Source organism: Cervus canadensis, chromosome 11 (genome assembly GCF_019320065.1).
Source record: "Cervus canadensis isolate Bull #8, Minnesota chromosome 11, ASM1932006v1, whole genome shotgun sequence".
In the NCBI taxonomy this organism is placed as follows: domain Eukaryota; kingdom Metazoa; phylum Chordata; class Mammalia; order Artiodactyla; family Cervidae; genus Cervus; species Cervus canadensis.
The window spans coordinates 48,833,726-48,859,197 of record NC_057396.1 but is presented as its reverse complement, the minus strand read 5'-3'; the positions used below and the strand labels follow the sequence as shown (position 1 = coordinate 48,859,197).

Here is a 25,472-nt window from a genome sequence, read left to right as displayed (position 1 = left end):
TATTGACTCTCTCAAACAATGAAAGATGAATGAGTGGATATAACACCATGGTATGAATATGTGCTGTGCACCTTCTCTTGGGACACTGAGAAACTCACAAAGTGAGAAACGGGTGTAACCACATAGTTACTTGAATATTTAATGCTGTATTTATATCCTGTGACCCTCAACTGAGCTGGGACAACAGAGGGTTATCTGTTGTCTCACAGTGTACTGCTTATAAAACTGTGAGTGAGTGTATGTGGTAGTAATACTGTTTTCAGGGCATATGGGAAGAAGGTGTGAGGGCCACTATGGCTATGTGGGAGAGCCCATGTAGAAGAGAGTCAGTGAGTGTGAGGAAGTATGTGTGAGAGATCTTGTTTGTTACTCAGTGGTAACTGAATGATGATGTAATTTGGTACATGCTTTTAAGTATGTAGCTTGTATATAAGCAGTTGTATGCCTGTTTAAATTTACTGTTAGTTTTATCTCGAAAGCTAAGATCCCACAAGGTGCATGGTGTGGCCAAAAATAGCATGATCACACAGACACAGACACACACACACACACACTATATAATGCATATAAGTGTGTATTAATTATTATAATCTGCTATACTCAGTTGCTTAGTTGTATCCAACTCTTTGCGGTCCATGGACTGTAGCCCGCCAGGCTCCTCTGCCTATGGCATTTTCCAGGCAAGAATACTGGAATGGGGTGCCATTTCCTACTCCAGGGGATCTTCCCAATTCAGGGATCAAACTCAAGTCTCCTTTGTCTCCCAAATTAGCAGGCAGATTCTTTACCACTAGCACCACCTCGGAAGCCCAATTATAACAATAAATGATGATAATTTTAATAATGCTTGTCACTCTTTGGAGTAGCATAGTTGCCTAGTATTCTGTGGGCCCATATTTACAGAGTAAAATGATTTAATTTGCGGAATCCTTGATGGTCCAGTGGTTAGGACTCTGTACTTCTGCTGCTCGGGGCCGGGATTCAATTCCTGATAGGGAGAACCAAGACCCTGCCAGCCACATGGTGTGACCAAAAAAAAAAAAAATTTCATTTTATTCTTAATCCATATTCATTGGAGTCCAAGTTCATTGGTGGAAATAGAACAGACTTTTTCCTTTGATTTGAGGCACCATCATGCTCCCTGCTACCAGTGTGCTTGTTCTCATAACTAGTAATCTCTCTATTTGGGTGGCTCAGATTGAGATGAGAGTCAGAATCCTGATGCTAGGCTTAGTAGGGAACAGAGTCAGAAGAGAGAGCTCATGATGTTGATCAGAGTGGCTGGCTAGAATTCCCCCCTCCCACCTGCATGCCGGTCTCCTTTACTGTCTTCTCACCATTGTAATTGTCACAAACTTGTCACAGTGGGAGGTCTTGCACAAACCCTATCTCATTTGATTCTCACACACAGTGTTTTGAAATAGGTTTGTATTACTCTTTTAAGCAAATGAGAAATCATTTTAAAGTGTGAGAACTACAATTTGTACCTTAATCCAAGATTATAAAATCTAGTAAGTAGCAAGGACTTCCCTGGTGGCTCAGTGGTGAAGAATCCATCAGCAATGCTGGAGACACCGGTTTGACTCCTGGGTTGGGAAGATCCCCTGGAGCAGGAAGTAGCAACCCACTCCAGTATTCTTGCCTGATAAATCCTATGGCCAGAGAAACCTGGCAGGCTCCAGTCCATATGGTCACAAAGAGTCAGACATGACTTAGTGACTAAACAACAGCAAAAAGTAAGTAGCAAAGCTAGGACTAGGACATAGTTCCTTTGACTGTTTCTTTCTATCACGCTATAATGTCCCTACTGCTTGCTTTGTGTGATATGCCAGGACGCTGACCAAGCCCCATAGCTGTTGAGGTTTAATGGACAGCTGGAGTACATAGTGGTTAAGAGTTTGGATTCAGGAATGTAACGTTTGTTAGAATGCTTGGCTCTGACCTTGGGCAAGCTCCTTTACCTCTTTAAGTATTAGTCTCCTAATCTGTAAAATGATGATAAAAATAGTACCTACCAATATGGGTTGTTGGAAGCGTTAACGGAAGCGTTAACTACCATGTAAAGGAAAGTATTAATTGCTCTACAAATGTTAGTTCTTTATGATTGTTGTTTAAGACTTGCTGGTGGAGCTAGACACAACTTTTGGCTCTACACAGTAGCTAGGGTTGTGAGAGCCCAGATAATAAAAAAGAATCAGAAAAATTCTAGAGTCTCTTCCCATATGACTTATGAGCATTTAATTTCAGAAAGCTTAGTTTGATAACTTAGAGACTGTCTGTTCTCTAGTCACTGCTCTAAAACCTGGTGAAATGTTTGCTTTTAAAACAAGAATGCTGGCAGTTCCTGCTCATTTTCCTATACTCACAATCTGGTGGTCTAATGTAACTTGAGATGTTATTTCTAAGGGGCCTAAGTTGATATTCTTTGAATTTCTAAAGTTAGAAATTAAATATTTTTTGATGTTGAAACTATACTCCCTACCCCAAATTGATGAATAAAATTTATACTAGTTACAATATATATAGCTATGTACTAATATAGTATTATGTATACTTGTCATATAATATTTAGATAGTTAACCCCTAGCTTCTTTTGTTGTTGCAGTTTTTAAAAAGTACCAAGATTTAGAAAGTAGTATCATCAGCAATGACTTCTGTGCTAGGAATTAAGCATTCAGAATGTCTCAGAAGAACTGAAACAAAGCCATTTATGAATTCCAAAGGAAAAACATGTTGAATTAAAACAGCCCATATATTGTGGTTGGGTAACCTGTCCCAAGCTATGTTTAATGCAGAGATTGGGTTGCAGCTTTTATGTGCAGATTCTTGAAGGAAAGGATCTGATTTTCCACTCTCCGCAGCATTTGTTAAAGCAAAAAAGCTGTTTAGGAAACCCTGAGGTTTGAATTCAGCATCCAGTAACTCGGTCTCTGAAAACCAGCTATTGGCTCAGAGGCTGGGCATAGGGCCAACGTTTGGATTCCAAACCAGCCTCAGATATCAGTTGATAGGTTTTTTCTTTTTTCTTTGTGTGACAGAATGATGACATACATGAACACTGAATTGAATTATGTTCTTCAGTAGAGATTAAACCTCTGTCCTAAATAAATTGACGCCATAATACAAAGTGGGATGTGAAGAGAACAAGGAGATGGTGCCTTTGATCTTCACCCCTCCGTCATGCTTCCTTTGTGCCTCAGTTTCCTCTGAGGCTTGTTATATTGGGTTGGCCAAAAAGTTCGTTTAGGTTTTTCAGTCAAGATGTTATTTTTTGGCCAACCCAATACAGTAGGTCTCAAGCACCAGATGAGGAGTTTGTTTATTTGGTTGTGGAAAAGGTGATGGAAAGAAAGAATAGAATGGTTGTGCTGAAAGCATCCATGGAGATCTTCTAGACTAGACCAGGTCTACCGTCTTATAGGAGAGGAAACTGAGGGATAGCTAGAGGCTGGCTCAGGATACCTCTCATGTCTCCTCCCAGCTCCTCTCCATGCAACTGTCTTGTAAAATCCCTGCCGCTCAGCCTCAGTTGTCCCTGGACACTTACCCTTCAGTCTGAACTCAAGCCCGAGTCTCTGCTTGTATTTTCGTCTAGCAGTGGAATATCTTTCACTAAGTAGTTCCATATGGAGCTGAAGCAGAAAATAATGGGTATTAAAAAAAAAGTCCCACACCCTGGAGGCTGGTTTAGTTTTAAAACCCTTGAGTAGGTTTAATTTAAAAAAACCCCTGTCTTAGGGATCAGAGATATCCTGGGACTTAACAGGCTTCCTATTTCCTCCCTGGGGCACCCAGGAGCAGACTGTTTTTCTTAGTTTATGCTTGAATTGAATACTTGGCTCACTAGAAGCATCTCTACCCAAAGCAACTATTCTGTTTCAGGCTGTGTTTATAGTTGAGGCCCCACCCTTGAGAAATCCTTAAGTCAGACTGTTTCAAGGGATTGAAATCTTGCACCTTACCCCCACCCCACCACTCCCTCTATTCCTCACTTCCATCCCTTTCCGCTCACTGAAGTCCTCCACTGTGGCCAGAAAATTCTTCTATTCTCACATGCTCTTCATACATTCACTTTGCACCACGCACACTTTTTCTTTTATTTCAATTGTTATTGTATTATTTTTGAAAATAATGTTTAAAACAAAGGGAAAAAGTGTTAGAGGGCAGGACTAGAACTCTTAAGTCTACCTTACTGTAACTAATAAATTTCAATAATATAAATCCCAATAGGGAATTAGAAATGGGATAACCATAGTATGCCAGGAAAGTAAACACACATCTTAATTGTATGAACACTCTTATAGGACATTGAGGAGGAGATAAATTAATGAAAAAGATGATCACTTCTGGCCCCTAAATTTCTGCCCCTTTACTGCAAATGTTGGCAAACCAGAAAGGTTGGAAGCGTGCTGAATAACCCACCTTTTCATTCCCCATTACAATCTTCACCAGTTTCTGTATGATTTGCTTCCTAAATATCTCTCTTGAAACCATTCCATTCTCTGCCCCCACTGTCACTGTTTTGGTTCAGACTGTCCTGTCTTTTGCTTACAGCTTTGAAATGGCCTCCTAACTGGTCTTTCTGCTCTGGTTACTTCCACTTCTAACCCCTTCTCCTCACCCTCTCACAGATTTATATATGTAACGTATCATAGTCCATCCCACTCTCACTTAAAATTTTGCTGCTCCTAATTGCACTCAGGGCAGAACCCAGATTTCTCAGCAAGGTCTGTGAGCTACTCCTTGCTTCTCCAGTCTCGTCTCCCCATCCTCCTAATACATTGCGTGCTCCAGCAATACTCAACGGTTTGTAATTTCCCTGCTGCTTCTCTCTGTAGTTTTACACATGTTGAACTGTCTCTGCCTTCCTGGAGGGAGACCTCCTTCTCATTATTTGCTTTTACCCATCAGGTCTCCGTTTATTATCTCCTCTGTGATACCTACTGTGATCTGCTCTGGCAGATGTGTGTACTTTTCCTCTAAGCTTTGTTTTAAATCTGGGGTTGCATCTGTAATGCAATTATTTGTGATCTCAAATGTTTTGAGATCAAGGTTATTGACTTATTCAAAATTTTGTACCTAGCTCATAGAAGAATATATTTTATTCATTCTTTCATAGAAATATATGTTGAACTTAGGAAAAGGGTGATAAGAGGAAATTCCCCCATGGTCCAGTGGTTAACACTCGGTAGTACTTTCACTGATGTGGCCCAGGTTCAGTTTCTGGTTGGGGAACTAAGATCCCACACACTGCATGATGTGGAAAAAAAAAAAAGTGATGAGAAATCAGCTGTTTTCTTGTTCATGAAATTCTTGATCATTGGACCCTGGTTTGCCTTTTTATCCCCGGCTTCCAGCATAGAGTTTGACTTCTAGCAAGCGAGTTACTGAATGATTAAATATAAGTCAAGCCTCTGTGCCTTTGGATACATTGGTCCCTGTTGGCTCAAAAAACCCACTCTCCTCCCTTCTTTGTTCTGATTCCATGGGAAACAGTATGGTAAAATCAATCAAGAACCCCAGCTTCAGAGTCAGACAGGCTTCAGTTCACTCCTGGCTTTGTTGTTTACCAACAGCATTGCTGTGTTTCAGTTTCCTCTTCTGTAAAATGTGCGTGATAATATCTATTCTGAGCATTTGGGGCGGGGGGAATTAAATGAGACAATATGCTTAAAACACTCAACAGGATGCCTAGTACATGATAAGGGCTCAATAAGTAGTAGCTATCAGTATTTTAACCAGTCCTTCCAAACTCAGATTAGGTGCCAGATCCTCTGTAACGTCCTCCCTTACACCTTCTAACTCCCACCTGGGTCAGGTGCCCTGCTTACAGATTGCCAGAGCATTTCATAGCGTTATATGCTCTCTTCTCTCATAGCACATACCACAGTTATTGTAATTAATTCAACAATGTTTTTTAAGCTTCTATCAGATTCTAAGTTTTGATTATAGAATAATGAGAGAAAAAAAGATCTTCTTATTTGTAACCTCCTTGAGAGCTCCACCCTTTCTTGCCTTTGGGTCTCGAGCATCTAGCATGATGCCTGACATATAGTGATTGAGCAGTGGAGACTGACTTGAATGAACAAATGAGTGGACCTACTTTTGTTGTGTTCGTCGTTTTCACCCTCTTTGTTCATGTTGCTCAGAATATAACATGAGTCTCAAGGGGTTCAGCATTTCATTTTTAGCTACTCCAAATGTGCCTTCACTTGGTAGAGCGGTTGTATTAGTGGCTGAGGTCATTCTACTCCTCTCTTTCAGATTCTATCACAAGGTGCTATCTTTACATGAAGATGCAGCAACCCCTGTGTCTAACCCTCTGCTTGCATTTACTCTCATCAAACGCCTACAGTCTGACTGGAAGAATGTGGTACATAGTCTGGAGGCCAGTGAGAATATCCAAGGTAATGAGGAGGAGGGCTGGAGGGTAAGAGAAGATTCTATCTCCTGACTTAGTAGAAAGGAGAGAGATTCTGATGGGATGTGATGATGGATAATGAAGTGATCTCCTTAGCTCTGTTACAGAGAACTAGGTTCTTTTGTTAATATGTTTATGCAATTTATGCAATTATAATTAGAAAGCAATTTTGTATCCATTATCTCATTTTTTAAAATACTTTTTTGGCTATACCGCATGGCATGTAGGATCTTAGTTCCCTAACTAGGGAGTGAACCCGTGTCCCCTGAAGTGGAAGTGCAGAGTCCTAACTGCTAGACTGCCAGCGAAGTGCCTCCATTATCTCATGTGATTTTCACCCAATCCTGTGAAGAACTATAGGTTATATCATCCCATTTACATATGTGTAAAAGTGATGTTGTCTATTAATTTCTGTTTTATTAAGTTGCCACTACAGTTCTGTAGTAAGATCACTTTCCTAATTTACTCTACTTTGTACTTGAAAGGCTTCCCTTGGGGCTCAACTAGTAAAGAATCTGCCTGCAGTGCTGGAGACCTGGGTTTGATCCCTGGGTTGGGAAGATCCACTGGAGAAGGGAAAGGCTAACCCACTCCAGTATTCTGGCCTGGAGAATTCCGTGGACTGTATAGTCCATGGGGTCGCAAAGAGTCAGACACCACTGAGCGACTTTCATTTTCATAATTGAAGAAGTTTGTCGACTTTGGGGAAGTTAAGAAGAAAAGTTTTCCCCTCAAAAGGCAAGACTCCCGGAGACAGATAGAATGGAACAACATGATAAAGATACTTAGTTTTTACTCTGGAATCTTTATTCCTCATTCAGAAGATTTATTACCCTGGGGACAAGATCAGATAAAGCATTATCTTTGCTCATGAAAATATTATGAACTTAGTGATTATAGTAATTAAGGTGATGATGCCTCGCTGTATCAAATGCTCACCACCTGTTTTTTGAGTGATGGATTGATGCTTTCATGACTTCCACAGCTCTCAAGGATGGTTATGAGAGGGTGGAGCAGGACCTGCCAGCCTTTGAGGACCTCGAGGGAGCAGCAAGGGCCCTGATGCGGCTGCAGGACGTGTACATGCTCAATGTGAAGGGACTTGCCCGAGGCGTCTTCCAGAGAGTCACAGGCTCTGCTGTCACGGACTTGTACAGTCCCAGGCGACTTTTCTCCCTCACCGGGGATGACTGCTTCCAAGTTGGCAAGGTAATGGTATTCAGAGGGAGGGCAGATTGCTCAGCTCTGTTTCTAGGGGATAAAATCACTATACTCTGATTGCTGTTATTAATACATATTTCTAATCCTGCCAGCAAAATTGGAAATCGGGCATTATTCTCCATTTTCAGATGAGATGAAAAAACTGAGGTTCAGAGAGGGTAAATGATTTGCCCAAGGTTACACAAGTTTAAGTAGAACTAAATTTTGAACCTGTGTCTTTTAACTCTGAATCCCATGCGGTCTCCATAATAGCTAGGGTAATCACATACTTAAGACACTCTTGAGAGTGAAGGAAGTGTTATTAGCCAGGCTGAGAGACATAAAATGGGACTATCTTGGGGAAAATGGCCCTTTGGTCACCATAACCATAGCATTCCAGTAGATGGACAGCCAAGTGGGAAGGAGAAGCAAGGTCAAAGGATGGGGGAAAGGAAAGGAAATGGTGATGTGAAGGTAAGATCATGGAAACTCAGCCTCCTGGGACTTCATGAAATCCCTTGCAACATTTCCTAGCCACTTAGAGATACTAAAGTAGTGTCAAAAAAACAAACCATTTGGGAATTCCCTGGTAATCCAGTGGTTAGGACTCCATGCTTCCACTGCAAAGGGCATGAGCTCGATCCCTAGTCAGGGAAGTAAGATCCCACAAGCCAAGTGATGCAGCCAGAACTAACCCCACATTGCTATAAGATTGTTTGAGAAAATAGACTTTAGGAACCTTCCATATGAGATGTTTAACTGATCTTTGTTTAGAAGTTCTGAGTACACTAGAGGTTATTTTACAATATACTCTTTGTTAGCCTTTGCCCAGAAGTAATGGGGTAAATCCTTTTTAATTTTGAAGATGCATACTGCAGGAAAGTGAATTTTTCCCAGCCCCTGCAGTATTCGTTAGCCAATCTGAGAGTGGGCCTCATGTGTCCTAAATCCAAGTTTTGAGGATACATGCTCCAAATTAACAGAGTGGGTTTCCCTAAGCCTCTCCATGTATAACTTTTCCTTTTCTGAGATCCTAATAGAATCAAGCTCAATCATCATGTTCATGGCTAATTTAAAATGAGGTCAGTTAAAACAGTTCCATATATGGTACCAATATTTGCTTCCTTAGTGAGATTTTTCTGAGACTAAAACCATATGTTGAAAATTCAGTTAAGTCATTTCCTGAAAATCTCACTGACAGTCATCATTTCTGTATTTACTTACTTATTTTGAAAGATAAAACATTTCAAATATAAGAAAAGTACACATAAAATAAGCAATTTTATCTATAATTGAGATGAAATATATGTTCAAATTTTGCTGTATTTGTTTCAGATTTTTTTTTCCAGATTTTTAAAAAAGAATGTAAAGATAACCAAATACACACTCCTTTTCCTCCTCACCACCCCCACCCGTGCTTTTCTTCCCTTGCCCAGGTACCAAGCGACCACTGTCCTAAACCAAATAGTGCTCTTGAGTCACTTAGCACCTTGTATCTGTGACATTTTATCCATGTTGCTGCATTTATCAGTTCAGTTCAGTCGCTCAGTCGTGTCTGACTCTTTGCAGCGCCATGGACTGCAGCACGCCATGGACTGCAGCATTTATCAGTAGTTCATTCCTTTCTATTGCTGAATAGTATTCTGTTGTTTGAATATACCACAAACTGTTTATCAACCTCATGTTGATGGATTCTTAGATTTGTTTCCAGCATTAGCTGGAATAACGCTGCTGCTTTATTGATGTGTCTTTTTGTGGACATTTGTGTTCATTTCTCTTGGTTAAATACCTGGGTTGAAGAATAAACATAGATAATTATTAGCATGTAGATAAGTCTGTTTTATCTACATGCCCTCAATTCCCTCCTCTATTGATTATTTTACTTTTCTTCTGAAATGCTTTATTGTCTAGTTCTTCTGTTCCACTGATGTGTCAGTTGACTCTTGCTCATGGTCTGTTATTTCCTGACATAGTTTATCATGTTTGATTGTGAGCCTGTTTTTAGCAGGATTCCTCCCCCACCGCCAAATAGAGTCTTTTTGCCCAGAATTATGGGAATATCCCTTCATAGAGTTTTGGGTTTTCTTCTTTCAGGTACTCTGTGGTATCACTAGCCTTAGAGTCCTTTCTTTTTCCCCCTCTACATTACATCTGCATGGCTTATTTATTTTATAACTGGAAATTAATACCCTTTGACCCCCATCATCCATTTCACCAGCCCCCTACCCTGGCCTCTGGCAAACAATCTGGTTCCTATATTTATGGGCTGGGGGTTTTTGTTTCTGCTTTTTTTTTTTTAAGATTCCATATGTAAGTGAAATCATATGGTATTTGTCTTTCTCTGTCTTATTTCGTTTAGCACCGTGCTTCAAGGTACATCCATGTTGTCACAAATGGCAAGATTTCATTCTTTTTAATGGTTGAATTATATGTGTGTGTGTGTGTGTCATTTTATTCATTCATTCATCTATTGATGGACACTTGGGTTGTTTCCATCATCTATTTCTCTGAATTGAAACCAGACAGAAACAAACCAACTTTCTTGTCTCCTTGTGGCAGTGGATAGATTTTTTTTCTGGTCAATTCTTTCTCTTCAAGTATAGTTTTTCATGGGTTTCAGTTTCATGACTGTGTCTTAAATCCAGTTTTTAAGTTTTTCGAGGTCTACAAAAGGCTCATGTACTGTCCTCCTATGGGCGTTATAACCTCAGATTACTAAGTACGGAGGTTACTAGGACTAACATCCACCCCATCCCAGGCAGCTTCAGCATCTGCTCATCAGCTTGTTACTTGGATTTTCAGCTTCTCTTTTATTTCTGGTACTTGGATATTTCCCAATCTTTCTAGAAAATATATGATTAAATACTTATTATATTTTATTCAAAATTTCTAAGTCTTTGTGGTTAAGGATGGATTCCAGTTACCTGTCTGCCATGTTGCTAAGACTTAAAGTTCCTCATAGAAATCTTAATTAAATAAATTGGTAACTTAGCAGGAAAACTTCAGTCATTTTTTGGTTATTCTTCAAATTAATCTTTCTCAAATAGGAAACTTAAGGACCAGAAAGATAACACAGCAGGCTAATGGCAGATGGGGGATAGGAATGGACTTGCTGTTTGGGCAGCAGAACTGCAGTATCTCCAGGTTCTGCTGTTTTTCTGCCTGTGGGGAATTATGCCTAAGTTAGATCATTTTGCAAGAGGCCTTCCAAGTCTGTGACTCTATAATTCCATGCTGTTTCCGACATCAATTTCCAGGAAATTCCACCTGCAGGTCTGGTCTTCTAGTTAACTGTAAGCTCTTAGGAGACAGGAGCTATGTCTAGTGCATGGGGCCATAGTCCCCACTTTCTGACATTTAACGAGCTATGAGAGCTATTCACTGAGCTCTCATAGCATTCCAGTGTCCACCTTCATTAAGGTGGCTAATGCATTGTATCACAATTACTGGTTTACTCATGTGCCCCTTGGTTGACTGCAAGCTCTTTAAGGGCAGGAACCTCCAGGTACATTATAAATACAGTAAATATTGAATAAATAAATGCATTTAATTCATTAGTCACATTGCTCCCAACAATATCTTCCTAAAAACATGACAGTCACATCTCTATTTAGTGAAGCCCATATAGCCTTTTTATGTTTATTCCCCGCTTCGCTTTGCCTTAGACTATAGTCACAATATACTACTTGAACACATTCTTGATTTTGGCTTCTGTTTCTACCGTTCTTTCATCATAAAATACCCTTCATCCCAATCTCTGCTCATTGAAATTCTTTTCCTTGTTTAAGGAAGACTCAGATGGCATTTTTTTCTTAATTTCTATATTTTTTATTGGAGTATAACTTTCCTGGTGGCTCAGATGGTAAAGCATCTGCCTACAATGTGGGAGACCCAGGTTCGATCCCTGGGTTGGAAAGATCCTCTGGAGAAGGAAATGGCAACCCACTCTAGTACTCTTGCCTGGAAGATCCCATGGACAGAGGATCGTGGTAGGCTACAGTTCATGGGGTCACAAAGAGTCGGACACGACTGAGCGGCTTCACTTTATTGGAGTGTAGTTGATTTACAGTGTTGTGCTGTTTTCTTCTGTACAGCAGATGAATCAGTTATACATACATATACCCACTCTTCAGGTGGCACTTCTTCCATGAAGCTTGCGGAGATTCTCAAGTCTCCACCTTTCTTTATGCCTCCACAGCATATCATACATATTTCTTTCAAGTAATCTTGCCATTCTGCTCAGTATTCTAGTTACTTCAGTTCATATTTCTCACTTCCCATTTTTGGCTGTTCTGGGTCTTTGTTGCTACACGTGGGCTCTCTCTAGTTGTGACGAGTGAGGGCTACTCTCTAGTTGCGGCGTGCAGACCCCTCATTGCAGTGGCCTCCCAGGTAGTGCAGTGGTAAAGAATGTGCCTGCCAATACAGGAGATGCCAGAGACGCAGGTTCGATCCCTGGGTCAGGAAGATCCCCTGGAGTAGGAAATAGCAACCCTGGTATTCTTGCCTGGAAAATTCCATGGGCAGAGGAGACTGGTGGGCTCCAGCCCATGGGGTCGCAAAGAATCTAACACGACTGAGCACACACATACCCTTGTTGCAAAGCATGGGCTCTAGAGCATGTGGGCTTCAGTAGTTGCAGCTTATAGGCTTCAGAGCATGGGCTTGGCAGTTGTGGCGCATAGGCTCAGCTGCTCCTCGACATGTGGAGTCGTCCCAGACCAGGGACTGGGCCGTGTCCCCTGCATTGGCAGGCTGGTTCTTAACCGCTGGACTACCAAGGAAGTACAATATAAATTTTTTAAATGCGAGAACACTTCAGTATTCTCCACACCTAGTTACATTGCCTTGTATATAACAGATGCTTAGTATATTTAACTTAAATGAGTTGGAAAGAAAACTTGCCTTCTTGGGTTTCAAAGGCCCCTCACATTTTTGCATTGTTATTTCCTTTCTCTACCTGTGGACTAAACTTTAGTGATGGTACTTATGTTCCCTGCAGGTGGCCTATGACATGGGGGATTACTACCATGCCATTCCGTGGCTGGAGGAGGCTGTCAGTCTCTTCCGAGGCTCTTATGGAGAATGGAAGACAGAGGATGAGGCAAGTCTTGAGGATGCCTTGGATCACTTGGCCTTCGCCTATTTCCAGGTAGGGGAGTAAGCAAGAGATGCACTCCTTTCATCACAATAAGCATAATGCTTTATATCTGCTTTTATCACTTTTTTAGCATTTTCATGTCTCTTAATTTATTTCATCTTCCCAACAGGACTAAATGTGTCAGGCAGGTAGTTGTTTTATTATTTCCGTATTTCTCATGTGAGTAAACTGAATCTCCAAAGAATTCCTAACTTGTTACAAAGTTCACAGAGGTCAGATTAGAGCCTGAGTCTATTTCTTCCTCAGTACTCTTTCCAATGCGCTGACTACTTTAAAATCATCATCTCCAATGTAGGAGGCAGTTTCTCACTTGTATCAGTAGCAGCTGCATTTACAAATGTTTAGTGGCTTCATAGTTAATGCAGGTCACTTTTTTGTACTCTAAACAATTCATAACTCTTGCCATGATATTGCCAATGTCAAGGAAGAAGTTTGATTGTTTCTTCTCCCATCTGCTGTCAAATCCAACTGTGATGTGAATCGTGTCCAGATACACAGCTGGTGTCATTGGTCCAGAGCATCAGCTCATTGCCTCCTGTAGGTGTTGTTTTTCATTGGTACCACTGACCTTTGATCTGTTGTGTCTCTCGTGAAAGCTCATTTCTCTTCTTGTGGGAGCTGCCATCCTAACCCTACGTCCACCAGAGTTGTATAGTCTTTAAGAATAGGCTGGAAAAATCACTACAGAGTCAGTTCCCTAGAGTTTCCAAAACTAATAAACCATTTCTGCTCCACACATTCCTTTTTCTTTCCCCCTTTTCCTGAGAAAGGGAGGAGGATGTGGGTGGTCCAAATCTGTGTGTTGTTGCCAAAACAGATTTATTCTCAGTGCTGCAAATGGTCCTTTTCCTCTCATAGAAGTTCCTGGCTCTTTGTTGTAAAACTTTCCAGGGTGCTCTTCCTATCTGTCCTGCTTAATTGCTATTAAAGCTGAAATAGAATCACTGTGATACAATAAAGGGTGAGAAGTAATTGAATTTTAATAGAAGAAAATGGAGAATTGATATGGAGACTCAGAGAAGATAAACTAAAGCAGCTCATCTGAAAGATAGAGTTTTAGATACAATGTCTAATAGTTTGGGGTTTTTTCCCCCTATGATAACTTAGATTTCTTGTCTTCTCACTTGTAAACTCTCCCATCCTACAGTTGTGCTTTGTCTGGTAAGTATTATTCATCTTACCAGGTGTAGCTCAAATGTCTCCTGTTTTGTGCAGCCTTCTTTAATTCTCTTTAGACCCCTCAGAATCTCCTTTGTCCTCTTATAGTGTGTGTGTGTGTGTGTGTTTATGCCACAATAATAAAACACATTGGCATTGTCTTATAGGCAATTTCTGGTCCCCTTTTTACCACTAGTAAATTAGAGATGAATGTTCCTCATGGATCTTTCATTATCATATAAAACTGTGTATATATACCACAAGAAGTATAATATGTCATATTATATGTAGTACTAGCATTTAACACATTTTCAGGATATGTTTTAGTAAAAAATCATTTCAGTAACTACGAATAATGAGAAACAGTGTGTAGTAACTAAACCATAGGCTCTGAAGTCAGGCAGACCTAGGTTCAAGTTCTGTGAAAACTTGGGTAACTTACTTAACCTCCCTAGACCTTAATTTTCTTTCTTTTTGTTTTAAAGCTTCAGTTTTCCTCTATGATCAGACTTTTCTTCTTTCTTCTTTTTTTAAAAAATACTTACTTACTTTTATTTATGTGTTTATTTGGCTTCATTGGGTTGTAATTGCTGGACTTGGGATCTTTGGTGCACAGGCTCAATAGTTGCAGCCCATGGGCTTAGTTACTCTGCAGCACATGGGATCTTAGTTCCCAGAGTAGGGATCAAACTTGTGTCCCCTGCATTGGAAGGCAGATTCTTAACCACTGGACCACCAGGGAAGTCCCTAATTTTCTTATCTTTAAAGGGTAATACTAATGATAATGTGGGAGTGTGGAAATAATTTTCCCCATAACCTTCTGAGTTTTTGGCTGAGTCCTCTCTGTAATATAAGACAGACTAGTAAGAGGAACAATAAACGTAAGTTAACTAACATGTATACCTCCTGTAGACACAGGAGATATTGGGGGGCAGGGGATGAGTAACTCTCTGAGGGGATCTAAACCTTCATCTTAAATATGATGTATCCAGCTAAAGACAAAAGAAAGAAAGGTATGGGGGAGCCAGTTCTGGGAGGTGACCAGACCAAGCAAGCAAGAGTAAGGCTGTAAGGTACCAATAGATTTAGGGTGCCTTCTCCATTGATAAGATTTTCTTGTGATGCAGAGTCATCCTACTCTTTCAGGTACACAGGGGAGAGAACCCTCACAAAAGGAGATTTCCATTGTAAATATAAATTTCCCTTATGAAAGCGTAGCTTCTACTCTGGTTTAAAAAATTTCTCCTGTATCTCTGATGTTTCTCAAAATAATTAGCTCAAAATAATCCTTATGCCAAAGAGGCATATTTGGGGATGGCCTATTCTGCTACCCTTTGTTGACTTAAAAAAATGCACAATGTGAGAGTTGTGCATCAGGTTTTATTTGGGGCAAAATGAGGACTGTAACCCAGGAGACAGCACCTCAGATAGCTCTGAGAAACTGCTCCAAAGAGGTTAGGGGGAAGGTCAGTATATATGTGATTTTAGTGAAAGGGGAGTGCATGCACTCAAACACATATTTTTTTTGCAGAAGGTTTCTGTTAGTCTTGAGGAGCAGTTGTCACCATGAAAATTTTGGTGCTTTTCTAGATATGAGGAAATACAAGAATTAGGCTTTGAAAATCAGCTTCTGAAAATATCTAACTATATGAAGACCTGTTCTGCCAGTTTTTCCCAGTGCACAGAGTGCCTCATTTCTGCTCTCCACCCTGGACTATTTTCAGGGGGGTGTCGAAAGCCAGTAGCTGCAGCAGCTCGTGATTTAATCTTTGTGGACGTAGATGGAAGTGCCCATGGCAAGTGCCAGTTTGTAGTTGGCACCTTCAGCGCTCACCTCAAAGGGTTGGCATGAGGATTAAATGAGCTAATACACATAAAGCCCTTAACCCAATTCATAACACATATGTTCTCAATAAATGTAAGCTATCTTTACAATATACACAAGTGTGTGTTCTCCTTTTTCATTGAACATTATTTACTATACACATTTCCAGAGAAATTTAACAGGGGTATCAAAAGTAGCTCTAACTGTTCTTGATAAAACATAATTTTATCTCCTGATAAAGCCCTTGAGTTTTAAAAATATATAAAATTAATATTTTAGCTTTATTCATCTCAAGGGGTTTGAAAATCTATAACCCTGAGTTAATATCTGACATTATAAGATATTAGTAGATTAATTAACTACCCCTCAAGTACAGAACAGAATAATTCATGATATTAACTAATTAGAAACAATCTATTTCTGAGGACTATGTAAAAATATAGAAAGTACTCCTGATTACACTGTAGAGGGAAACCATCAGGATATGAAAATGTATAATAAATATGACTGTAACTGTGTACACACTATATATTATTCCAAAGTGCTTGAAGTGCCTGAGTTTCAGTGGAACCTTTACCCCCTATTTCTCATATGTTTTATAGTGTCCTTCTTCTTGCTTTTATCATTAAAAATGCTTTTTTTTTAACATGCAAAAGTGAAATGATCAGAAGTAAATACACGTCTAGTGACTTATCATCATTTCACAGCACCCAGAGCAGGATGACAGCCCACCCACCCCGAGTTCTGTTCCCCAGGCTTGTCTGGAAAGCTTGTGTTTACTTTTGACCATGTGTAACCCAAGGTTGAATGGCTGCAGGGAGAGTCATTGCTATGCAGTGGGAATGGTTCAGGTTTAGCTCTCCTTTTTCTTCCTCTCACTAACTTTGTGGATTCTCAGAAGTGCTGAACCTGGAGAACACATCATATTCTCAGTAGGATTGTTGCAGTTCCATATTAACATTTACTAATAAAATATACCAAAATAACAACACCCTACAATTATATGGGTTTGCATGCTTTGAAAGATTTGAGAGAATTTTAAGAAAGTTTATTTTCATTTATTTTTCTCCCTTCCCTGGTAAGGGTGGTAATAAGTCATTTGTAATTGAGGAAACTGAGGAGACCTGATTTGCATCAGGGCTGCAAATCCTGAGTTAGGACAGAGAACCTCTACATTTTATTCTGCAGCTCATTTCAGTGAGTCTTACTATCTACTATTGGTAAGCTTATTTTAGAGTTTTTTTTTTAATCCATTTAATGGTTCATTAGGGGAGATATCCTCAGTGCAGTTAACTCACTCTTTCCCTTTTCTTTCTTTTTTACAGGCAGGAAATGTTTTGTGTGCCCTCAACCTTTCCCGGGAATTTCTTCTGTACAGTACGTAATGATAAAAGATAACCAGAGGTCAGACCTGTGGGAAATCCCTCTTGCTCTTGGCCTTTCATCCCTGCAAATGAAGTATAGCTGTCTATTTTTATTTTTCAAATTTCATAATCCAAGGCACATTTCTAATTTTTTATTAAGTCTTAACATACTGTTCAGTGCACCAGGGGGAGTTTTTAAGTTCATTGGAAGTGCTAAGAAGATACCAGCTTGTGCCTTCCTCCTCCACCCCTATTGAGTCATACGTATTAGTGTTGCTTCAGTGGGGAACAAGTCCTAGGTTGGGAGCCAGTTTCTTCAGGGACATTTGAAGATCCAGGTTTTGGGAATAGACCTGGGAACGAGTGCAATCAATGAGAGCTGTGTGTGCAAGAAGGAGAGCGACTCAGCAGGGTTGTTCACTTTGGCTGCTCACAGAAAGATAGCAATTCTTCTCTTTATAGTGGAGCTCACTTTGCTATGCAAGCCTTCTGCCCAGCTGGCCACAGCGTTAAGCTTCAACCCTCTCAGGCAGCGCTTCACCAGAGTTAAACTAGGAGAGAGATTCACTAGCTTAACTCTGCTTAGATATTTTTGCTTAAAATTTTGGTGGTAGAGGGCTTCCCAGATTTTCTTTTAATAAGATGGATACTAAAAGATAGGTACATGTTACAGATATGTGTATATACAGATATGTATATGTATCAGATAGGTTAAGATACGTAATAACCATTCACAAAATTAGGTTGGCCAAAAAGGTCGTTAAAACCCTGAACAAACTTTTTGGCCAACCCAGTATTTATGAAGTATTTCTTGTAGGACTTCACAAATGTATGTATCACTTTTTAATGAATCCATTTAGTAACGTTATTCCTTTCTGATAGTTTGGCAAACAGTAGGATAAGGCAGTAGCTGTGTGGTCTGGAAACATGTGGACAGTTAGTGGTACTGACAAATTGATAACACAGCCCCTCTTTATTTTTTGTGCTTGAACTATTTAAATCTCTGCATATCCCAGAGAATGTAAATTGTGCACTATTAAAGGTGAATAAGTAGACACAGCAAATTGAAATTCCTCGTTCCATAAATGGTCTCGCAGTATTTTCATTGGTATTTTGGGCCCACTGTTTCTATTCCTCCAAATTTTATTTCTCCTTTGGTTAAAAAAAGGATGATAATTTCTGTCCCCTCGTTTGCCAGAATGATGGTAATGGTGGAAGTGGTTAAAAGCACATTGAGCTCCTCAGAGAAAGATGCTTTGGTGACCCTTACAGCAATGGAACACCTCCTTCTGAGATGCACTGAGATAATGCAGAGTCTAGCTGGCCATGGGTAGCTGCCAACTCATGGCGGATCTGCAACCAAAGTGGGCACAAACAAGACACAAGATCCCTGTCGGGACCTTGGCTAGAACCAAAGTCTAGAACCCCTTTGTCCCATAGTGCTCTGTTGTGTCTAGGCCAGGTCGGGATTCTGAGGAATCTAGTAGAGTTGGGAATGATTTAGCTTCCAGTTCTCTAGGGAAGAACAGAGTGAGTCTCTCTGCCGTAGGCTTTGGCTCTCTGGACTTCTCTTTCATAGCACTTTCTTGTTGTGTTTTGTTGTAAGTAGTTAGTTAATGTGTCTTTTCTCTGATAGACTCTAAACTCTGAGAGTTTAGCCTCTAGCGCAGTGTCTGGTACATGTTTACTGGAGAGTTACTGAATGGACGGGTGAATGAATGAATGATTGACGCTTCTTCCCTATACATAAAACTGACCATCACACTGTCCTGCAGCCCCGTCCTCATGATCCCTTGGTCTAAGAGTGTTCCTTCAGCTCTACCAGGCCCTACTTAATCCTTTTTAATACCTGGTACTCTGGGGGTGCGGGGCTTACACCCTCCTGTGCGTGGACATAGGAAGTTGTCCAGGTGCTGGTGGCGTGTAACAGTGAAGCTGCAGGAAACCTTGGCAGCACTCCCTGGGACCACTGTTTGTTAATCTGTTAATTTGTATTTTTCCCTGCTGATTTCTTCCAGGCCCAGATAATAAGAGGGTAGCCAGAAATGTCTTGAAGTATGAAAAGCTCTTGGCAGAGAGCCCTAACCAGGCTGTAGCTGAGACTGTCATGCAGAGACCCAATGTGCCCCACCTGCAGACCAGGGACACCTACGAGGGGTTATGTCAGACCCTGGGTTCCCAGGTACCATTTCTCATGAGAATAAAAAGGGGGAACCAGCTTGGGGGATGGGAGAAAAGGTAGAATTGGGACAATTTGAAGGGAAAAACTGATGCATTAAAAAAAAAAATAAAGTTCACTTGGATAGCATCAGTGACTGAATTCTGAATCTCCTGAATTTCAGGTTTTTTATGCTAGAGTTCCCGTAAATTGGTTTCCACTCCTAGACCCTTCTTCTGAGCTGATTCTAGTCTTTCCTTTCAGCCTACTCACTACCAGATCCCCAGCCTCTACTGCTCCTATGAGACCAGTTCCAGTCCCTACCTGCTGCTCCAGCCGGTACGGAAGGAGGTCATCCACCTGGAGCCCTATGTTGTTCTCTACCATGACTTTGTCAGTGATGCCGAGGCTCAGAAGATCAGAAGGCTTGCAGAACCATGGGTGAGTGTCCCCAAGGCCTGCTGAGAACCCCCCTTTGTTTCTTTGCGTGACTGATGTTCAGACGTGTGAGAACAGGCAGCCTGAACAACTAGATACTTCATCTGTTCAGGAGTTCAAAATACCAGTCATTCCATAAAACTAATCAGCGGTGAAAAAACTCACAGTCGTGGTTGCTTCTGGCTGAGAAAGGGTACAAGGGGATTTTCTGGGGTGTTCACAATGTGCTTTCAGTATCTTGTTAGTGGAGTACATGGTAGTATGTTTGTGAAAACTCAGCAAATGGTACTCTTGAGATCTATGTATATCACTGTATGTAAATTTAATCTAAAAAAATTAAAGGAAGCCCCCCCTCCCCAATATCAGTCATTCAATATAAGTGATAGAAGGAAATAAAGGGTGAGAGAATTCTCTGGTGTTTCAGTGATTAAGACTCAGCACTTTCAATGCCTCCCTGGGGCCTGAGTTTGATTCCTAGTTGGGGAACTGAGATCCCACAAGCTATTTGGTGTGGCCAAAAGAAAAAAAAGGGGGTCAAATGACAGGGGAAAGGAGAGATTTCCTAGCACAGAAAAAGAGTGTGAAGATTATTTAGTTAAACTTAATATTTTGTTAAAGAGAAATCCGAGGCCTGGAGAGGGGAAGAGACCTCAGGTCACATATATGGCTTGGCCCAGAATTGGAGCCCAGAGGTCCCGCTGATTGCTGCTCTGCTATTTGGCCTTCATGTATCAGTTAACTTAGGCTGTTACATTTGGTAATGTTGCAGGAAGTGGGGGGACCCCCTTCAGGGCCTGAAAGTGGGCTCTTGTCTAACACTCAGTAATGAATTGTCCAAGGAGATACGCATGCTGACAAAGCAAGAAACTTTATTGGGAAGAGGTGCTTGAGCGGAGAGCAGGAAGGTAAGGGAGCCCAGGAGGACTGTTCTGCCGTGTGGCTCGCAGTCTTGTTTTTTTTGGTGATGGGATTAGTTTCCAGGTTGCCTCTGGCCAATCATTCAGACTCAGGGTCCTTCCTGGTGGTGCACACATTGCTCAGCCAAGATGGATTCCAGCAAGGAGGATTCTGGGAGGTGGTAGGACACGTAGCATCTCCATGTGAGGTGAATTTTCCCAAATTCTTCTGGTTGGTGGTGTCTTGTTAGTTCCGTTTTCCTTATCAGAACCTCCTATTGTAAAATAACTCATACAAATGGAGCCTAGAGAATAGGCAGTTACAGTTAGGATTTCCTCTGACAGTAACAAGCAGCCCCCAAATCTCAGGGAGGACAACAGCAGTAGAGGTTGGCTTGGTCCTTATGTTATGTGTCTGTCTTGTGCTGGTTGCTGCTCTGCCCCATTCTGTCTTTACCCTCGGACCCAGCCCAACAGAGCAGCCTTTGTTTGGAACACTGCCATCTCATTGGAGAGGAAAAAGGCAAAGATAGCAAACTACTAGCTGGCTTTTAAAGCTTCTGCTTGGAAGCACCAGGCATTACTTCCATCCACATTTCCCTGGTTAAAGCAAAGCATGTAGCGAACACTGCAGTCAGCTTGGTGGGTATATCTCATTCTTCCATGGAGAAGGCTCTGCAGCCACCGTGCCAAGCTTTATGTTGAGGGGGAGGGGAGTTAGTCCTCCAGAAAGTGTTGTTGTTATTCAGCCCCTCAGTTGTGTCCAACTCTTTGAGATCCCATGGACTGCAGCATACCAGGTTTCCCTGTCCTTCACTAATTCCTGGAGTTTGCGCAAATTCATGTCCATTGAGTTGGTGATGCCATCCAGCCATCTCATCCTCTCTCACCTCTTTCTCCTCCTGCCCTCAGTCATACCCAGCATCAGCGTCTTTACCAGTGGGTTGGCTTTTTGCATCAGGTGGCCAAAGTATTGGAGCTTCAGCTTCAGCATCAGTCCTTCCAATGAATATTCAGGACTGAGTTCCTTTAGGATTGACTGGTTTGATCTCCTTGCAGTTCAGGGGACTCTCCAGAGTCTTTTCCAACACCACAGTTCAAAAGCATCAATTCGTCGGCGCTTACCCACTCCACTGTTCTGGCCTGGAGAATTCCATGGACTGTATAGTCCATGGGGTCGCAAAGAGCTGGACACGACTGAGTGACTTTCACTTTCACTTTCCAGCCTTCTTTATGATCCAATTCTCACATCCATACATGACTACTGGAAAAATCATAGCTTTGACTAGATGGACCTTTGTCAGCAAAGTAATGTCTCTGCTTTTTAATATGATGTCTAGGTTTGTCATAGCTTTACTTCCAAGGAGCAAGCATCTTTTAATTTCATGGCTGCAGTCACCATCTGCAGTGATTTTGGAGCCCAAAAATAAAGTCTGTCACTGTTTCCATTGTTTCCCCATCTATTTGCCATGATCTTAGTTTTTTGAATGTTGAGTTTTAAGGCATTTTTTTTCACTCCTCTTTCACTTTCATCAAGAGGCTTTTTAGTTCCTCTTTGCTTTCTGCCATTAGGATGGTATCATCTGCATATCTGAGGTTATTATTTTTTCCAGCAATCTTGGTTCCAGCTTGTGATTCATGTGGCCCAACATTTCACATGATATACTCCATATATAAGTTAAATAAGCAAGGTAACAATATACAGCCTTGACATACTCCTTTCCCTACTTGGAACCAGTCTGTTGTTCCATGTCCAGTTCTAACTGTTGCTTCTTGACCTGCATACAGGTTTCTCAGGATGCAGGTAAGGTGGTCTGGTACTCCTATCTCTTTAAGAATTTTCCACAGTTTGTCGTGATCCACACAGTCAGAGGCTTTAGCATAGTCAATGAAGCAGAAGTAGACGTGTTTCTGGAATTCTCTTGCTTTTTCTATGATCCAGCGAATGTTGGCAGTTTGTTCTGTGGTTCCTCTGCCTTTTCTAAATCCAGACTTGTATATCTGGAAGTTCATGGTTCACATACTGTTGAAGCCTAGTTTGAAGGGTTTGCACAATTGTGTGGTAGTTTGAACATTTTTTGGCATTGCCCTTCTTTAGGGTTGGAATGAAAACTGACATTTCCCAGTCCTGTGGGCACTGCTGAGTTTTCCAAATTTGCTGGCATATTAAGTGCAGCACTCAATGAAACTATGAGCCATGCTGTGCAGGGCCACCCAAGATGTGTGGGTCATAGAGGAGAGTTCTGATAAGATGTGGTCCGTTGGAGAAGGGAATGGCAAACCACTTTAGCATTCTTGCCTTGAGAACCCATGAACATATGAAAAGGCAAAAAGATATGACACTGAAAGATGAACCCCCCAGGTCGGTAGGTGTCCAATATGCTACTGGAGAAGAGTGGAGAAATAGTTCCAGAAAGAATGAAGAGCCTGAGCCAAAGCAAAAAACGATACCCAGTTGTGGATGTGTGTGATGGTGAAAGTAAAGTCTGATGCTATAAACAATATTGCATAGGAACCTGGAATGTTAAATCCATGAATCAAGGTAAACTGAAAGTGGTCAAACAGGAGATAGCAAGTGTGAACATCAACATTTTAGGAATCAGGGAACTGAAATGGATAGGAATGGGTGAATTTAATTCAGATGACCATTATATCTATGACTGTGGTCAAGAATCCCTTAGAAGAAATAGAATAACCCTCATAGTCAACAAAAGAGTTCAAAATGCAGTACTTGGGTGTGGTCTCAAAAATGACAGAATGATCTTGGTTTATTTCCAAGGCAAACCATTCAGCATCACAGTAATCCAAGTCTATGCCCCAACCATTAATGCCAAAGAAGCTGAAGTTGAACAGTTCTATGAAGACCAACAAGACTTTCTAGAACTAACACCAAAAAAAGATGTCCTTTTCCTCATAGGGTGCCGGAATGCAAAAGTAGGAAGTCAAGAGATACCTGGAGTAACAGGCAAGTTTGGCCATGGGGTACAAAATGAAGCAGGGCAAAGGCTAACAGTTTTGCCAAGAGAACACACTGGTCACAGCAAACACCCTCTTCCAACAATACAAGAAATGATTGTACACATAGACATCACCAAATGATCAATACTGAAAATCAAATTGATTATATTCTTTGTAGCCAAAGATGGAGAAGCTCTATACAGTCAACAAAAACAAGACCTGGAGCTGACTATGACTCAGATCATGAGTTCCTTATTGTGAAATTCGGACTAGAATTGAAAAAACTAGGGAAAACCACTAGGCCATTCAGGTATGACCTAAATGAACTCCCTTATGATTACACAGTGAAGTGACAAAAAGATTCAAGGGATCAGATCCGACAGACAGAGCGCCTGAAGCACTAGGGACAGAGGTTCGTGACATTGTACAGGAGGTGGTGACCAGAACCATCCCCAAGAAATGCAAAAAGGCAAAATGGTTGTCTAAGGAGGCCTTACAAATAGCTGGCAAAAGAAGAGAGGAGAAAGGGAAAGATATATCCATCTGAATGCAGTTTCAAAGAATAGCAAGGAGAGATAAGAAAGCCTTCTTAAGTGAACAATGCGAGGAAATAGAGGAAAACAATTGAATGGGAAAAACTAGAGATCTCTTCAAGAAAATTAGAGATACCAAGAGAACATTTCATGCAAAGATGGGCACAATAAAGGACAGAAACAGTGTGGACCTTACAGAAGTAGAAGATATTAAGAAGAGGTGGCACAAATACACAGAAGAACTATACAAAAAGATCTTAATGACCTGGATAACCACGATGGTGTGATCACTCACCTAGAACCAGTCATCCTGGAGTGCAAAGTCAAGTGGGCTTTAGGAAGCATCACTATGACCAAAGCTAGTGGAGGTGACAGAATTCCATTAAATTATTTAAAATCCAGGAATTGTGGCAAATATTTAGAAAGGTCATGCAGTTGACCTCACTGCTATACGTATGTTGCTTCTTTACAAATGGCACATAAGACAGTTTCAGAATTCCTGTGTCAAAGCAGACATCATGCCCTTCATGGTGTGCTGTTTGCCCTGGCAGCCAGACCGTCATTCATCACTAGAACAGAGCGTGCTGTGTGCTAGATGCTGTACTGGGTTCTGGGCTGTTACACGGAGGTTAAGTATTGCTCCCTCTGATTTCAGAGCTTCCTGAAGAAAGGGAAAGAGATATTTACAATGCACTGGGATACGTCCTGTAATAGCATAGGTGTTTGTGCTGCAGCAGCATAAAAAAGAGAACCTTCCTCCAAGGGAAAGGCAGTCAGGTGAAGAGCAGATGGGGCAGGGGGAGAAGAAAAACAGAGGCTTCCCCGTGGATGTGAGATTCATCCGAGTGAAAGGTGACAAAGGAGAGTCCAGGAAGACAGGCAGTCTCTGCACAGGCCTGCTGTGTGGTGTGTTCAGAGAGTAGGGGAAGCTGGGGGCTGAAGTGGGCAGGGGTGGGTATGGGAGGTGATGGGAGATGCAAGGTGAGACACAATTAGAAGCTCCAGAAGTACCACGCTGGGGAGTTTGGATTTTATCCCAAAAGCCAGGGAAAGCAGTGGGACAGTTTGAAATTGGAGAGCGCCCTGATCAGATCTGCAGATTTTGAGGGAGACTTTGGCAGCAGACATGAATTGGAGGAGAAGAATAGCAAAAATAATTCCATCTAAAAGCCCTTCAGACGAACCTGGAATCTTTGTACAGAAAATTTTTGAAGCCATTAAGCTCCCCATGAATTGGAATGATGTGTTTTCAATATCTTTGGTTTCTCAGTGAGCCAGCAGCAGCGTTTGGCCTGAAGTTCCCTTTTCCTCAGGACAACTCTGTTGCTGTGGTAACAGGACAGGCGGCCCACTTGGAGAT

At 41.3% G+C, this 25,472-nt stretch overlaps 1 protein-coding gene across 2 annotated transcripts in view; it reads left to right on the top strand.

Annotated features, from left to right (window-relative positions):
- The window catches only part of P4HA3 (prolyl 4-hydroxylase subunit alpha 3), a 40,135-nt gene that overhangs the window by 2,283 nt on the left and 12,380 nt on the right, over nucleotides 1-25,472 (top strand). For both annotated transcript variants that reach the window (XM_043481860.1, XM_043481861.1), the window contains exons 2-7: nucleotides 6,265-6,407; nucleotides 7,407-7,630; nucleotides 12,624-12,773; nucleotides 17,091-17,142; nucleotides 19,148-19,311; nucleotides 19,552-19,728. In XM_043481860.1, coding sequence (XP_043337795.1) covers nucleotides 6,265-6,407; nucleotides 7,407-7,630; nucleotides 12,624-12,773; nucleotides 17,091-17,142; nucleotides 19,148-19,311; nucleotides 19,552-19,728 — 910 coding nt within the window. The remainder of the gene's footprint in view (nucleotides 1-6,264; nucleotides 6,408-7,406; nucleotides 7,631-12,623; nucleotides 12,774-17,090; nucleotides 17,143-19,147; nucleotides 19,312-19,551; nucleotides 19,729-25,472) is intronic.